The sequence below is a fragment of the Pongo abelii genome, chromosome 22 (genome assembly GCF_028885655.2).
Source record: "Pongo abelii isolate AG06213 chromosome 22, NHGRI_mPonAbe1-v2.0_pri, whole genome shotgun sequence".
Lineage (NCBI taxonomy): Eukaryota > Metazoa > Chordata > Mammalia > Primates > Hominidae > Pongo > Pongo abelii.
Genome location: NC_072007.2, coordinates 39,156,229 through 39,172,466, shown reverse-complemented (window position 1 = coordinate 39,172,466; position 16,238 = coordinate 39,156,229). Strand labels below are relative to the sequence as shown.

Genomic DNA, 16,238 nt, shown 5'->3' with positions numbered 1-16,238 from the left:
TGGTCTCTCATACCCTTTTGTAAGGGCCCTCTGATCCTATTCATGAGGGTAGTGCTCTCAAGACCTAATCATCTCCTAGAGTCCTCGATTCTTAATACTATCACAGTGGTGATTAAGTTTCAACATATTAATTTTGGAGGGAGACATTCAGACCATTGCACTGTTCTTAAACTATGAGTTGAGCTTTAAATTTTAATTATTTTTAGTTTAGTAATTGTGCTTGATATTCTTCAGATCTGCTCTGCTTTTTCCAGGATCCTTTTTCCTACAAGTTTTTTAAAACTTTTGTTCCTTTAAATATAATAAGCATTGTATTATAGAATTTGTGACTGATCATTCTAAGATTTAAAGTCTCAGATCTTTTATTTCTCCTGATTATTGCTCATGGTGTCATATTTTCTGTTTGTTTGGCTATAATGGAGGCCCCAAATGAAGGCTTCTGCTACTAAAGAGGATTTGTGTTTGCTTCAGTCAAAGAAAGAGAAAGTTGAATTAATTCTTTCAGCCTTCACTTTTGCCTTGGTAATTCCTTATGCCTTTTCAGCCATTTCATACTCTTTAAGATTTTAAAAAGTATTTTTTCTAGCTATTTTAGTTTTCTTAGTGGGAGGGTTAGTGTGAATAATCTACTATTACCATAAATTAAAAATCTTATCAAGTTTTACTAGGTTTTAATTTAATTCAGCTTTGCATTCTTTTAGATTCGCTCAGCTTATTTTGAGTTAGTTTCTGCATTGTGCCAGCGCATTCCACAGTTGATGAAAGAGGAAGCATCCAAAGTGAGCCCATCAGTTCTACTTAGCATTGATGACAGTGACCCAATTGTCTGCCCAGCTCTCTGGGAAGCTGTACTCTATACACTTACAACTATTGAGGTATGTAAGAGAGGCACATTTAGTACACTGAGGAATGAACCTATGAGATAAGAATATCCAAAACTTACTGGGAAAATGCTTTCTTGGAAATAAAATAATCTAAACTTGGCATGAATCTGAAAGTGACTAAAATGGCATAGAGTTTTTATTTTATTTTGTTGTGCCAGTATTAATTATTCTTTAAACCTTATGTGGCCTAGTGCAGTCATCATATCTGAATTTTATATTTAAGATGAAATATAATTAAGATTGAAATATAATTGTCCCTTTTAGAAAGCAGCTTTTATAGAAATAGAAGTTAAATAATTATTTCTAATTATTTCTAATCAATACTGTCTTGTAAGCATGTCGAATATATGATCATTATATGTAATACATTTATAATTTCAGTTTTAGTTTTTAATGGTGGTGAAAGATTTTAGCTTTTTTTAGGTAAAATACTTGGTTTTTCTTTTTGAGAGCCTATATGTTTTCTCTTTTAATTGAGAAAAGTATGTTTATGATCACTAATTACTACTATAATCTTTTGTTTGGTTAGGACTGTTGGCTTCATGTAAATGCAAAAAAGAGTGTGTTTCCCAAGCTCTCAACTGTGATTCGTGAAGGTGGTCGGGGTCTAGCTACTGTCATATATCCTTACCTTCTGCCATTCATCAGCAAGCTCCCTCAGTCCATCACAAATCCAAAGTTGGATTTCTTCAAAAATTTCCTCACGTCTCTAGTTGCTGGGTAAGTAATTGAAATTTTCGATTTTTAAAACAAAACAGGTTTTCTTGTTTTTGTACTCATTTTCTTTCTTACTTAAATTTCTCCAAGTTGTTTTACTATTCATTAAATACTTTTAAAGTTTTCAGAGAATTACAATTGGTATTTTTTTCTTGAGTACATTCAAGACTTTAGTGGTAGCACACAGCAGGAAGTTAGATAAATAAGGTAAAGCTCCTAGTTGGAAATAGGTCAACTAGGCTATTTTTCAAATTAGCCATTTTTTTAACAGCAGAATGCGCTAACCAATTGCACCACAGACACATGTAGCCATTTTTTATTTTTTATGTTGATAAATACAAATGTCTAAATGCAGAAAATTAGCCAGTGAAATTTGGAAAACATCCACAATTTTAACTACTATAGATGTTTAAATTCACACTTAAAAAAACTGTTTCAGTACATTTGTTGAACTTAGAAGATACATCATTTTATTAATGATTACAAATTTTTTTTACTACACCATTATCTTTATTTGGTTAATAAGTTATCTCGAATTTGCAGGTGGATTGGTCCATGACTAGAAAATTAATATCTCGGCTAGGCGTGGTGCTTCACAGCTGTAATCCTAGCACAGGCCAAAGTGGGAGGATTGCTTGAGGCCAGGAGTTCAAGACCAGCCTGGTCAAGATAATAAGACCCTATTTCTGAAAAAAAAAAAAAAAAAGAAGAAGAAGAAGAAAAAGGAAATATTCTCTTATTTTTATACTGATACATTTTTTGAAAAACTTCTTCAAATTTTTTAAGTTCATATTCTCATTGGGCTATATGTATTTTTGTTGGTATTTAATTTGTAGTTTAAGAAACTGCTTTAAAAATGTTTCTTCTGTCATGATGCCTTTTTGAGGTCTTTATTTTGATAATTCTGAGTTCTTATTTCTTCTTCATGAAAGAGTAATCCAGTTATTAATTATTTCTTAGGCTGTCAACAGAGAGAACTAAAACCAGCTCTTCAGAGTCCTCGGCAGTAATATCTGCTTTTTTTGAATGCTTACGTTTTATAATGCAGCAAAACTTAGGTGAGGAAGAGATTGAACAGATGCTCGTCAATGATCAGGTATCTATAATGTAAAAGTCGTCAGTGTCTTTGCATACTGATTATATAGGATCAAGCTCATTGTGTCTTATTGCCATTTTCAGTAATAAGCCTTCCTTGTAAACATTTTATTTTTATAATTTACTAATTGAGTAATGTGTATTTCTGACCAGATAAGTAAAAATTCTGTACTCTCAGTTGCTAGCATGGTATGATACCTAAGAGACTAATCAATGTCTGGATGCAAAAATCCCTTTTTTTTTTTGAGACAAAGTTTTGCTCTTTGTTGCCCAGGCTGGAGTATAATGACGCGATCTCGGCTCACTGCAACCTCTGCCTCCCGGGTTCAAGCTATTCTCCTTCCTCAGCCTCCCAAGTAGCTGGGATTACAGGCACCCGCCACCACCCCCAGCTAATTTTTGTATTTTTAGTAGAGACGGCGTTTCACCATGTTGGCCAGGCTGGTCGAGAACTCCTGACCTCAGGTGATCTACCCGCCTCGGCTTCACAAAGTGCTGGGATTACAGGCGTGAGCCACCGCGCCCGGCCTGTAAAAACCCTGTTTTAGAAAGATATAATGCAGGTTGGGCGTTGTGGCTCACGCCTGTAATCCCAGCACTTTGGGAGGCCGAGGTGGGTGGATCACCTGAGGTTGGGGGTTCAAGACCAGCCTGACCAACATGGAGAAACCCCATCTCTACTAAAAATACAAAATTAGCCAGGTGTGGTGGTGCATGCCTGTAATCCCAGCTACTCAGGAGGCTGGAGAATTGCTTGAACCTGGGAGAGGGAGGTTGCAGTGAGCTGAAATTGTGCCGTTGCACTCCAGCCTGGTCAACAAGAGCGAAACTCCATCTCAGGAAAAAAAAAAAAAAAAAAAGATGTAATGCAAAGCAGAATTTTGAAGTTGCTATTTATGGTCTTTTGTAGTAAGTTTAAATAAATCATGAAGCAATCATCTTGTTAATTCTAAAATACTCAAATTATGCTTTGTGAAAGTTTGGCTTGGCTTTTAGAACCAGAGATGAGAGAAGGTTATGGAATATGGTTCTTTACAGCAGGAAATTAGTGAGATTATAGAAGCCCAGATCTTAGGATGTCTCTACCCTTATTTTTGTAATTTAGGAAATAGGATTCCTCACTCTGTGAGTCCTAGGTATCTTTCATATTGACTGATAATCTCATATCTTAGATTTGCCTGTAGTTAAGGCAGAAAAGCAAAACACTTAAATCCAGAAGATGCAAAGAAAACTAGATTGTTAATGACCAAGAATCCCAGTCAGTTTTATCATGAAAAAGGAATAATTGAGGTGAAATCATTAAGCTCTTGTATGATATGAAAGGGATCTTTAGGTTAACTTTTTCAGAGTTCTAGGGGAAAATTTATGTTTTTCAGTTATTAAATATGAAATTTTATAGTGTTTTACAAATACTTTGTTTAAATTTTATTTCTCTTGAAAATTGAACTTTTATATTTTTTACCTTCTGTGAGTGGAAAAAACAGTTTTTCCTCTACTCTCACATCATAGTAATCAACACAGAAGACTTCTGTGACCAAATATGTGGAGATTTCTCCCCACCCAGCAAGCAGTCAGTTTTGCAGCAGATACCAGCTATGTGTCCTCCAATTCAATTCAGATCTCACTGGCTTAGGACTCAGTCCCACAAGACCGCTCCCCACTTCTGATGCCAATCGCAAGCCCCAGGCTGTTTTACCTGGGCTTCGGACCAACCAGCTGTACATCTAAATCAGGGATCCCATGACCCCCTCCTGGGGTTTGCTTAATTTGCTAGACTGGCTCACAGAACTCAGAGAAACAATTTACCAGTTTATTATAAATTATATTACAAAGGATACAAATGAAGAAATGCACAGGGTGAGATACGGGAAGGGGTGAAGAACTTCCACGCCCTCCCTGGGTGCGCTACCCTCCAGGAACCTCCACATGTTCAGCTATCTGAAAGCTCCCTGAATGCTGTCTTTCTTGCATTTTTGTGGAGGCTTCATTACTAGGCATGAATGATTAAGTAATTGCCACTGGTGATCAGCTTAACCTTTAGCTGCCTTTCTATCCCTGGAGGTTGGGGAGGTATTGAAAGTTCTAGCCCTTTAATCCTGACTTGGTCTTTCTGGTGATCAGCCCCCATCCTGCTATATAGGTGCTGCCAGCCATCAGTCAGCCCATTAGCTTACAAAATGATATCACTTTGGAGATTCCAAGGATTTTAGAGTTGTGTGCCAGGAGATGGGGGTTGAAGACCAAATATATATTTTATGATATTCTACCTTTTCTTTCAGTTGATCCCTTTTATTGATGCAGTTCTCAAAGACCCAGGGTTGCAACATGGGCAGCTATTTCACCATTTAGCAGAAACTCTAAGTTCCTGGGAAGCCAAAGCAGACATGGAAAAAGATGAAAAAACAGCTCACAACTTGGAGAACGTACTGATACATTTCTGGGAAAGACTGTCAGATATCTGTGTCGCGAAAATCAATGAGCCAGAAGCAGATGTTGAGTCCGTTTTGGGTGTATCTAACCTATTACAGGTGCTTCAGAAGCCAAAGAGCTCATTGAAATCAAATAAAAAAAAAAATGGTAAGGTTAGATTTGCTGATGAGATACTTGAAAGCAATAAAGAGAATGAAAAATGTGTATCTTCAAAAGGAGAGAACATTGAAGGCTGGGAATTAACAACTGAACCTTCTCTCACTCATAATTCTGCAGTCCTTTTGTCTCCTCTAAGGAAAAAACCTTTGGAAGACTTAGTCTGTAAACTCGCAGATATAAGTATTAATTATGTCAATGAACGAAAGTCAGAGCAACATCTAAGGTTTCTTTCTACTCTGCTTGACTCCTTTTCTTCAAGCCGAGTATTTAAAATGCTACTTGGTGATGAAAAACAGAGTATTGTCCAAGCCAAACCTCTTGAAATAGCCAAGCTTGCACAAAAAAATCCTGCGGTGCAGTTTTTATACCAGAAACTGATAGGTTGGCTAAATGAAGATCAAAGGAAGGATTTTGGTTTCCTAGTGGACATTTTGTACAGTGCTCTCCAGTGCTGTGACAATGATATGGAAAGAAAAAAAGTCTTGGATGATCTAACCAAGGTATTCCTGTTGTATATCTTTTCAAACTATTTTAATAATAGATGAGTAGAATGAGCCTGCATATTGTTGTCTGGTTGTTTCTTCACTGTGAGTGTCAATTTTAGGACAAGCAATATATTCTTGATCATGATTTGGGAAGTATCTAGGGCTGCTGGGTAGATGTTCAGCAGTACCAGGGTGACAAATACTTGTAATTAAAAGGTGAATTCTTTTAATCTATACATTTAAAAAGTTGAATAAGAACATTTTAGTTTTGTATTGGTTACATGGGTACTTCATTTACTTTTTAAAAGTTTTAGCTGGGCATGTTGGCGCATGCATGTGGTCCCAGCTACTCAGGAGGTTGAGGTGAGACATTGGCTTGAGCCCATGAGTTCTAGACTAGCCTGGGCAACATAGCAAAACCCCATCTCAAACAAAAAGTTGTTCTAGCAGATTGTTTCTAACTCTTTTTTTTTTTTCAGGTGGACTTGAAATGGAATTCTCTTCTTAAGATTATTGAAAAGGTATCTTAGGGATTTTTTTTCTTTTTTTTTTGTATTTATGGGAATAGAAATATTATAACCATAGTCCTATTCACACAATAAATATGGTCAGATAGTCAGGTTCTGTGTTAGAGAACTTCCTCATTATTGTAACTTTCTTCCTATAATGTGGGAAGATATTTGTTCTTTTCCTTTCCTGTAGTAGTATTTTTCTGGTTAGTAATATTAGGGAAAAATGAACAGGCTCTGGAAAATCCAGTGTTTCTTTCCTAGAAGGTAACAAAGGCAGATTTAAACATTTTTTTATCTTTTAATTAAAGCTACAACTTTCTGCTCTTATCCTAGTTACTTTTTCTACTGCAGAAATGGATTGGTGGTTCTAGCTTTGGGTAGAACACATGAGAAAATTAAGTTTTCTCTACTCTGGAACACTATGTATGATTGCCACTGACTAAGAAAATTAGTGGTAAGAATAATGAAAAGAAATGAAAGAACATAAACAATTTACAAATTTTCAAAACGGCTTAAGTATTCTTTCCTAATGAGGATGTAAACGTTATAACTAACACTTTTCCAACTGTAGTGATGTTATGACTAGCTACCTGAAATTCTTACTCCTTTTTAAAGCATTTTCAAATTATTTTTCTGTTTTCATAGCTAACTCTTGAATTTGCAAGTTTTTTTCTATTTTTTAAATTGTAGTAAACACATAGCATGAAATTTGCCATCTTAACCATTTCTAAATGTACAGTTCAGTAGCATCAAGTATATTTACATCGTTGTGCAGTTTCCATAACTTAATTCATCTTGCAAAACTGAAACCCTGTATCCATTAAACAGTAACTCCCCACTTTCCCCATAGTTTTATTTTTACAAAATAAATACAGAATATTTATTATTTTTCAATGAGGAATATGACTTATCAGGCACACTATTTGCCTTAGTTTACCTGGTGCCTTCTCTCCCTGTAGCCAAGTTACATGAAGAGCTAAATTATCAGAAAGCTCCTTGATAAGCCTTGATTCAGAGCAGGGGGTGCAAATAATTTGATAAGAGTAGACTAATGTATCCATTTCCAACTTAGGAATGTACCTGCCGTGAAGTGCAAATACTCACATCTGTGTGGAAGAAAATCCTCTTCCTGAGCAGTGATTGGAAGTTCCTAGCCAGTGTTTGCTGCCTGCGCTTCCATGACTCACTAGCCTCCTCATCTCCTTACAGCTAGGCAGCTTCTTTCATTAGATATGTTCATACTGGCATATCTCAGAGACATCGTAAGTTCAGTTCCAGACCACAGCAATAAAGCAAATTACACAAGTATTTTGGATTGCCAGTGCATATAAAAGTTATGTGTACACTATAGTCTATTAAGTGTGCAATAACATCATATCTGAAAACCAATGTACATATCTTAATTTAAAATTACTTTATTGCTAAACAGTGCTAATGATCATCTGAGCCTTCAGCGAGTTGTAATCATTTTGCTGATGGAGAGTCTTGCCTCGATGTTCATGGCTGCTGACTGACCAGGGTGGTGGTATCTGAAGGCTGGAGTGGCTGTGACAATTTCTTAAAATAAGGGCAACAGTGCAGTTTGCTGCATTGATTGACTCTTCCTTTCATGAAAGATTTCTCTGTAGCATATGATGCTGTTTGATAGCATTTTACCCAAAGAAGAACTTCTTTCAAAATTGGAGTCAATCATTTCAAACCCTGCCACTGCTGTATCATCTAAGTTTATGTAATATTCTAAATCCTTTGTGGTCATGTCAACAATGTTCATGGCATTTCGCCAGGAGTAGATTCCACCTCAAGAAACCACTTTCTTATCCGTAAGAAGGAACTCCTCATCCATCCACATTTTATTATGAGATTGCAGCATTTCAGTCACATCTTGAGGCTTCCTGTCTCATTCTAGTTCTTTGCCTCTTTCCTCCACATCTGCAGTTACTTCCTACACTAAAGTCTTGAACCTCTCAAAGTCATCCATGAGGGTTGGAATCAACTTCTCAACTCCTATTAATGTTGCTATTTTAGCCTTTTCTCGTGGTTCATGAGTGTCTTAATGGCATCTAAAATGGTGAGTTTTTTCCAGAAGGTTTTCAATGGATTTTGCCCAGATCCATCAGAGGAATCACTGTCTATGGCTGCTATAGCTTAATGAAATGTATTTCTTAAATATTAAGACTTGAAAGTTAAAATTACTCTGATTCATGGGCTGCAGAATGGATGTTGTGTTAGCAGGCATGAAAACAACATTAATTTCCTTGTACATCTCCATCAGAGGTCTTGGGTTACCCAGGTGCATTGTCAATGAGTAGTAATATTTAGAAAGGCATTTTTTTTCTTTTTTTCCTTCGTTTTTCCAACAGTGGGCTTAAGATATTCAATAAACCACGCTATAAACGTGCTGTAATTTAGTCCTTGTTATTCCGCTTATAGAGCACAGGCAAAGTAGATTTAGCATAAGGTTAAGAACCCTAGGATTTTTAAAATAAGAAATGAGCATTGGCTTCAACTTAAAGTTACCAGCTATATTAGCCCCTAACGAGAGTCAGCCAGTCCTTTGAAACTTGGAAGCCAGGCATTGACTTCTTGCTACCTATGAGAGTCTTAGATGGCATCTTCTTCTAATATGTGACTGTTTTACCTCCACTGAAAATCTGTTTAGTGTAGCCACCTTCATTATTGATCTTAGCTAGATCTTCTGTATAACATGCTGCAGCTTCTACATCAGCACTTGCTGCTTCACCTTGTACTTTTGTATTGTGGAGATGGTTTCTTCTTTTAAACCTCATGAACCACCCTTTGCTAGCATCAGTCTTTTCTTGTGCAGCTTCCTCACCTCTCAGCCTTCATAGAATTAAAGAGAATTAGGGCCTTGCTCTGGATTGAGTTTTGGCTTAACGGAATGTTGTGGCTCGTTTGATCTTCTTTCTGGACCACTAAAACTTTGTCCATATCAGCAGTAAGTCTGTGTCACTTTCTATTACTCTTGGGCTCACAGGAGTGGCACTTTTAATTTCCTTCAATAACTTTTCCTTTGCATTCACAACTTGGCTGTTTGGCACAAGAGGCCTAGTTTTCCACCTCTCTTGGCTTTCAACATGCCTTCCTTGCTAAGCTTCATCATTTCCAGCTTTTGATTTAAAGTGAGAGATGTGTGACTCTTCCTTCCACTTGAACATTTAGAGGCCATTGTAGTGTTATTAATTGGCCCAATTTCAGCATTGTTGTATCTAAGGGAATAGGGAGGCCTAAGGACAGAGAAGAGAGATTAGGGAATGGTCGGTCAGTGGGGCAGTCAGAACACACACACAATATTTGTTGACTAAGTTTGCCCTCTTATATGGCAATGGTTTGTGGCACCCCCAAACATTACAATCGTAACATCAAAAGTCACTGATTGCAGATCACTATAACAGACATAATAATGAAAAAGTTTGAAATATTGTGAGAATTACCAAAATGTGACACAGAAACACAAAATGAGCATATATTGTTGTAAAATGGTGCCAATAAACTTGCTCAATGCAGAGTTGCCACAAATCTTCAATTTTTAAAATTGCAGCATTTCCAAAGTGCAATAAATATTAAGCCCAATAAAATGAGGTATGCCTGTACATTATGTTGAATTTCTTATCTTGCTAACTCGAGAGGCATTTTATTCAGAAGTTTATTTTGTTTACCAGGATTCTGCAGAATAGATTGGTTTTACTTGGCAAACTACACTGGTAAAGCAGGTATCACAGCCATCTAAACTCTAAAGTAGTTTTTCTTGTTTTATGGAACCTTAATACTTTATGAGCAGAGTCTTAAAATCATCTTTTTTTTTTTTTTTTTTTTTTTTTTTTGAGACAGAGGCTCACTGTGTTGCCCAGCAGGCTGGAGTGCAATTGCAACATCTCGGCTCACTGCAACTTCTGCCTCCCGGGTTCAAGTGATTCTGCTGCCTCAGCCTCCCGAGTAGCTGGGATTATAGGCACCTGCCACCATGCCCAGCTAATTTTTGAATTTTTAGTAGAGACAAGGTTTCACTGTGTTGGTTGGTCAGGCTGGTCTTAAAGTCATCTTTTTAAAAAACCATCAATTAAAAAACAGATTTGAGTTTTGGAACCAGAAAAGGACCTTAGAGTTTTTCTAAGTTAATCTTTCCAACTTTCAAATTAGGAGATAGGCCCACGTTGATTAAAAGATTTGTCCAAGGTCATAGGCTAGTTAGTGATAAAGCTTGGACTAAAATATAAGCTCTGGTTACCTACAATTTTTAAATAAAAGGATAAAGTTTTCCAAGCACTTCCCAATCTGCACTTGGATTTTTTTTTTTCTTCCAGATTGCTTTGAAATGAACCAAGTTGCAAATTCCTTACTTCTCAGCCCTTAAAGCAAAAGAAGCTCTGGGAACATGGATCAGCATGCTTTGGGGTGGATTTACAGTTTTTTTTTTCTTGCTTCCCCACCTCATGAAAATAAGTTGCTGTCAGATATCTGGCCCTAGTAACTCTATATCAGAGAATTTGGGGAAATAAATCCCATTGTTCATATTGAAGTAATTTACCATTATTATACATTAATTGTTCTTTAATTTTAGCAAAATTAATGAACAAAAATTTATAGAGCATTTATAAATCTATCTTCAAAGTTTATTCATTATTCATTGAACATATCTACAGTGTTGATAGCAGGTATCAAAGAAGTTTAAGACAGTCTCTACTCTCAAGGAACTTACAATCTCATTGGAAAGACAAGATATACACAGATGAAACATTTAAATAATTATACAATCCAGTAAGTGCTTTAGAAATTCAGAGAAAAGCAGTGATCATTGTGGGCTGGAGTGGATGGGGAGACTCCATAAAGTAGGTGGGATTTGTACTGATTTTCAAAGAATGGATGGGATTTTAAGTTAAAAAAAAAAAAGGGGGTGGGGGAATATTTATGGCTGGGAAGGTAGCATAGCAAAGCATGGAAATGAACATCATCCAGGCTTAGTGGGGAACAGGGAGGATACCAGTCTTCCTAGAACTTCAGGAGGAGGAGGAGGGGGGATAGAATTGGATCCATGATAACGAAGAGATAGTAATATGGTACAAGTAATATTTTGGACAGAGAGTATTTGATCTTGCTGTTAATCTTTGCTTTAATTTTATGGTTTTAGGCGTGTTCTAGTTCAGATAAACATGCTTTAGTAACTCCTTGGCTCAAAGGCGATATCCTTGGTGAGAAATTGGTCAACTTGGCAGATTGTCTTTGTAATGAGGACTTGGAATCCAGGGTATCTTCAGAATCTCACTTCTCAGAAAGATGGACTCTTCTAAGCTTGGTATTATCCCAACATGTTAAAAATGGTAGGACAAATATGGCTTTTGTTTTCTAATGGGGAATAATCCATTTCACCTTTGTGGGGGATTCCATGGGGCTCAGCTTATGTGTTATTGGTTGAAAATAACAGGACTTATTCATTCAAATTTTTTTTTTCTTTTCTTTTCTTTTTTTTTTTTTTTTTGAGACTGAGTCTCCCTTTGTCATCTAGGCTGGAGTGCAGTGGTGTGATCTTGGCTTACAACATCTGGGTTCAAGTGATTCTTGTGCCTCAGCTTCCCAAGTAGTTGGGACTACAGGTGCATGCCACCATGCCTGGCTAAATTTTATATTTTTAGTAGAGACGGGGTTTCGCTGTGTTGGCCAGGCTGGTCTCGAACTCCTCACCTCAGGTGATCTGTCTGCCTCAGCCTCCCAAAGTGCTGGGATTACAGGCGTGAGCCGCTGCGCCCAGCTCATTTACATATCTTAATATTGTAAGCACCCTAATTGTTTATTAATCTTCATACCATGACTTGGAAGATATTTAATATTTTTAGTTCTATATCCTAAACTTTTTTTTTTTTTTAACTCATATAAAGTTGACTCATGGCTTAAAGGGTTTTCAGTGTAGCAAACTTGCTCACCCTAACTGTGTAGACCATTTCTGTTTTCTACTTAATTTAAAACTGCCTTTTTTTACCTGAGGGCCTTTATGTGTGAGAGAATGTGTTGATTTGTTGATAAAATTTTGTCTAATACATAAACACCATTTTAAAATCCAGGAAAGACCCATAGAATTATTAATCCAAAGTAAGATATTTAAAAATACACATTAATATTTTTATTTTTTGTCTGTTTGAACCTTTTTTTCTCTAGATTACTTGATTGGAGACATATATGTTGAAAGAATCATTGTTAAACTTCATGAAACTTTATTCAAAACAAAGAAATTATCAGAAGCTGAAAGTAGTGACTCATCAGTGTCTTTTATCTGTGATGTGGCCTATAACTATTTCAGCTCAGCGAAAGGATGCTTGCTAATGCCATCATCTGAAGATTTATTATTAACTCTCTTTCAGTTATGTGCTCAGAGCAAAGAAAAAACACATTTGCCAGGTAATAGCCTACTGCTCAAATGTTTTGTTGGGAATCTCCGGCTCTGACCTTCATAGTGAGTGTAAGTGCCCAGGCTTTATTAATTGAATCATAATGTGTTTGAAAGTTTAAAGCATTTTGGGTAAAGGGCTACAGTCGTAAACACTTTCAGCCTGAGAAAGCAAGTTAAAGATGTACGTAGATGTTATTTCTAAAGATCTTCACTTGATATTCAGAGAAATTTGGAATGAGCCATAATTGGTTAGGTAGAATCTTAGTCCATTCAGCAGTTCTGGCATGTTCCTTAATTTCTCGATGTCTTAGTTTCCTCATTTGTAAAAAGGGGATAAAAATATCCCTTTATTATAGTAAAAACATTCAATCTTTGGTGTATATCAAAATAGAATTGAGATTATCTTTTTAAGGACTATATTCTTGCCTTATATGCTAATTCAGACTTATTTGTGAAAGGAACATAAAAAAATACTATCTATAGAGAGCTCTCCTCCTCCGACCCTTCATTCTTTCCTTTCTTTTTTTCTTTCCTTCTTCCTTCCTCTTTCTCTCTCTCTTTCTTTTTTTTCTGCCCATCATTGGCTACGAACCCTTTCTTAAATACTAACTTCTGTATTTGGAAAAGGTGTAATAATTTTTTTTTTTAAATGTCTCCAAAAGGACAACTCTTGTAAATAAGTTCAAGCATAAAAAATGTAACTTTAAAAATCTTACCACTTTACATTTATATGATACGCGCTAGCTTGTATGATTGCATGTTTATGGCACTTGCTTTGTTTGGCAATTGAATTTTGAAGGGCAATTTAAAATTTGTCTTTTTTAAATGGTATTTTAAAAAATCTCAGATCTGTAGAGTTGTTTCAAACATTTTGTGCTGATTAGAGTTAATTCAGTGAGATTACAAATTCCTGTTGACATCTTGATTTTAGATTTTCTTATCTGTAAACTGAAAAATACTTGGCTCTCTGGTGTAAATTTATTGGTTCATCAAACTGACAGTTCATATAAAGAGAGTACCTTCCTACATTTGTCTGCTCTGTGGCTGAAGAACCAAGTTCAGGCTTCATCTTTGGATATCAACAGGTAACCTTTTTTGAGCTTGGTTTCAGTGTCTCTTTTATACTTGAACAGTGTCCTTAAATTAGATTCCATGATCAGTGTGAATGCCTATGAAAAATGACTTGTAGGGCTCGTCCCTATAATCCCAGCTACTCAGTAGGCTGAGGTGGGAGGATCAGTTGAGACCTCCAGGAGTTCAAGACCAGCCTGAGCAACATAGTGAGATGCCATCTCTTAAAAAAAACAGAAATGAAAAGTGACTTGTTAGGTAACAAATCTATAGGACTCTTATGAAAAGATCCAAACAAATTTTTCCAAAACCATTTTGTTTCAATGACCATCCATTTAAACTGCCAGTTAATGGAAGGATAATTTGCTATAACATACCTTCTGGACTCATAACTTATAGACAGTAAAGTGATGGTGATACTATCCTTTGTCATAGGCTGGTGTGCATTGTAGCCTCTCATGGTCACCACATATACTGATTGTTCCTGGTTATTTATTTTTGGGGGACAGGTAGGCAGTGTTTTAAGATGTTGAATTGCAAGTATATTTTACATCTCATACCTAAATCCATGTAATAAAGGAGAAGAGAGAATGCATTTAGAGGATATTGGGTTTAGGTAAAATAGTGCTGCATTTCATAAGGTAGCTATATTTCTGAAATACCTGGTCTGAAATAGATCAGGTCCTCTACATTCTGAGATAGATAGGAAGCAACACTAGATTTCAAATGATAAATATTGGATTACCTCCCCAGTTTGACTGTGTTATGTTGGTGTGTCATCGGTGCAGGAACATCACTTACCTCTTTTTATTTTCATCATTTCTTTTTGTTCAGGTGAGCTATTATAGGGTATTTAATATGTATTGGGGTATTCAAACTAGTCATAGCGTAACTACAACAGTTAAGTTCTCTGCATTATTTTTAGTCTCCAAGTCCTCTTGTCTGCTGTTGATGATTTACTAAATACACTTCTAGAGAGTGAAGATTCTTATCTTATGGGAGTTTATATTGGAAGTGTAATGCCAAACGACAGTGAATGGGAAAAGATGAGGCAGTCTCTTCCTATGCAGGTATTTTTGAAATTGAAGAGTACATATCTCATTCTGAAGTTTGGATTTCATGCAAGCTTGAATAATTTTATTTTGGGGAAGAAAAACATAAATAAAATGAATATTTTGCTTTGCTTTGATGTCTTTGTATGCTCATATACTGGATGTTTGGTTTTTGTAAGACACCATTTGACAGTGGCAGTGGCCATGGTACAAAGACTTAAGACCTAGTTCTGTACATAAGGAGTCTTAAAGAAATACACATGTTGATAATTTCCTGTAAAAGAAAACAAACTTCTAGGTTTCTGTGGTTTTGGTAATAAATAGTCTCACAACTTCATTTTTGTTCAGTCTCAATTGCTTACATAATGAATAATTTTGTATATAACGTATTCTTTTCACAGTGGTTACATAGACCTCTTTTAGAGGGAAGATTGAGTTTGAATTATGAATGTTTCAAAACAGATTTTAAGGAACAGGACATAAAGACACTTCCCAGCCATTTGTGTACTTCAGCATTATTGAGCAAAATGATCTTAATTGCACTGAGAAAGGAAACAGTCTTAGAAAATAATGAGCTTGAGAAAATAAGTAAGTATATATGAGTATTTACATATAACATAATACATGAATGAATATAATTTTGAAATAATCTTGATTATACTGCAATTTAAATCTTTAATTCAAGAATCTTCAGCTTTCTTTTTCCTATTTTAATGATAAGAACCTTGAAGTTACTTAAGTGGTGAATGTGAAATTGCAAATTAGATACAAATATATTGGAATCTTGCTATAATCTTGTTAACTGTGGATCATAATTTGGTGTTAGCTACTCAGGCTGTCATGACATCAATATAAACAGATCCTGTGGCACATACCCTAAAGAAAATGGGTGAGGCTTTGGTGTTTTATCAAGGATTCAGAATTTTCTGTTGATTAAAAAAAAAATTGATACCTGATAATTTTACATATTTATGGGGTACATGTGATATTTTGATATATACATAGAATGTGTAGTGATCAAATCAGGCTAAGTAGGATATCCATCACCTCAAACATTTATCATTTCTTTGTGTTGAGAACATTTCAAATCTTCTAGTTATTTTGAAATATAAATCATTGTTAACTATGGTCATCCTACCGTGTTATTGAATACTAGGTCTTATATCTTCTCTCTAACTGTATTTTGGTACCCATTCACCGACCTCTCTTCATCCCCTGCTCTCCCTGACCCTTCTCAGGGTAACCATCAGTCTACTTTACTACTCTATCTTCATGAGATCCACTTTTTTAGCTCCCATATACAAATTAGAACATGTGATGTTTGTCTTTCCGTGCATGGTTTATTTCATTTAGCATGATGATGTCCAGTTTCATCCATGTTGCTGCAAATGACAGTATTTCATTCTTTTTTTTTTTTTTTTTTTGAGACAGAG

At 35.8% G+C, this 16,238-nt stretch overlaps 1 protein-coding gene across 1 annotated transcript in view; it reads left to right on the top strand.

The window, feature by feature from the left end:
* The window catches only part of LTN1 (listerin E3 ubiquitin protein ligase 1), a 64,525-nt gene that overhangs the window by 20,541 nt on the left and 27,746 nt on the right, over nucleotides 1-16,238 (top strand). The window contains exons 7-16 of the mRNA XM_002830588.5: nucleotides 702-875; nucleotides 1,414-1,604; nucleotides 2,562-2,697; nucleotides 4,976-5,785; nucleotides 6,250-6,291; nucleotides 11,429-11,618; nucleotides 12,451-12,690; nucleotides 13,614-13,767; nucleotides 14,679-14,823; nucleotides 15,207-15,393. Of these exons, the coding sequence (XP_002830634.4) occupies nucleotides 702-875; nucleotides 1,414-1,604; nucleotides 2,562-2,697; nucleotides 4,976-5,785; nucleotides 6,250-6,291; nucleotides 11,429-11,618; nucleotides 12,451-12,690; nucleotides 13,614-13,767; nucleotides 14,679-14,823; nucleotides 15,207-15,393 (2,269 nt within the window). The remainder of the gene's footprint in view (nucleotides 1-701; nucleotides 876-1,413; nucleotides 1,605-2,561; nucleotides 2,698-4,975; nucleotides 5,786-6,249; nucleotides 6,292-11,428; nucleotides 11,619-12,450; nucleotides 12,691-13,613; nucleotides 13,768-14,678; nucleotides 14,824-15,206; nucleotides 15,394-16,238) is intronic.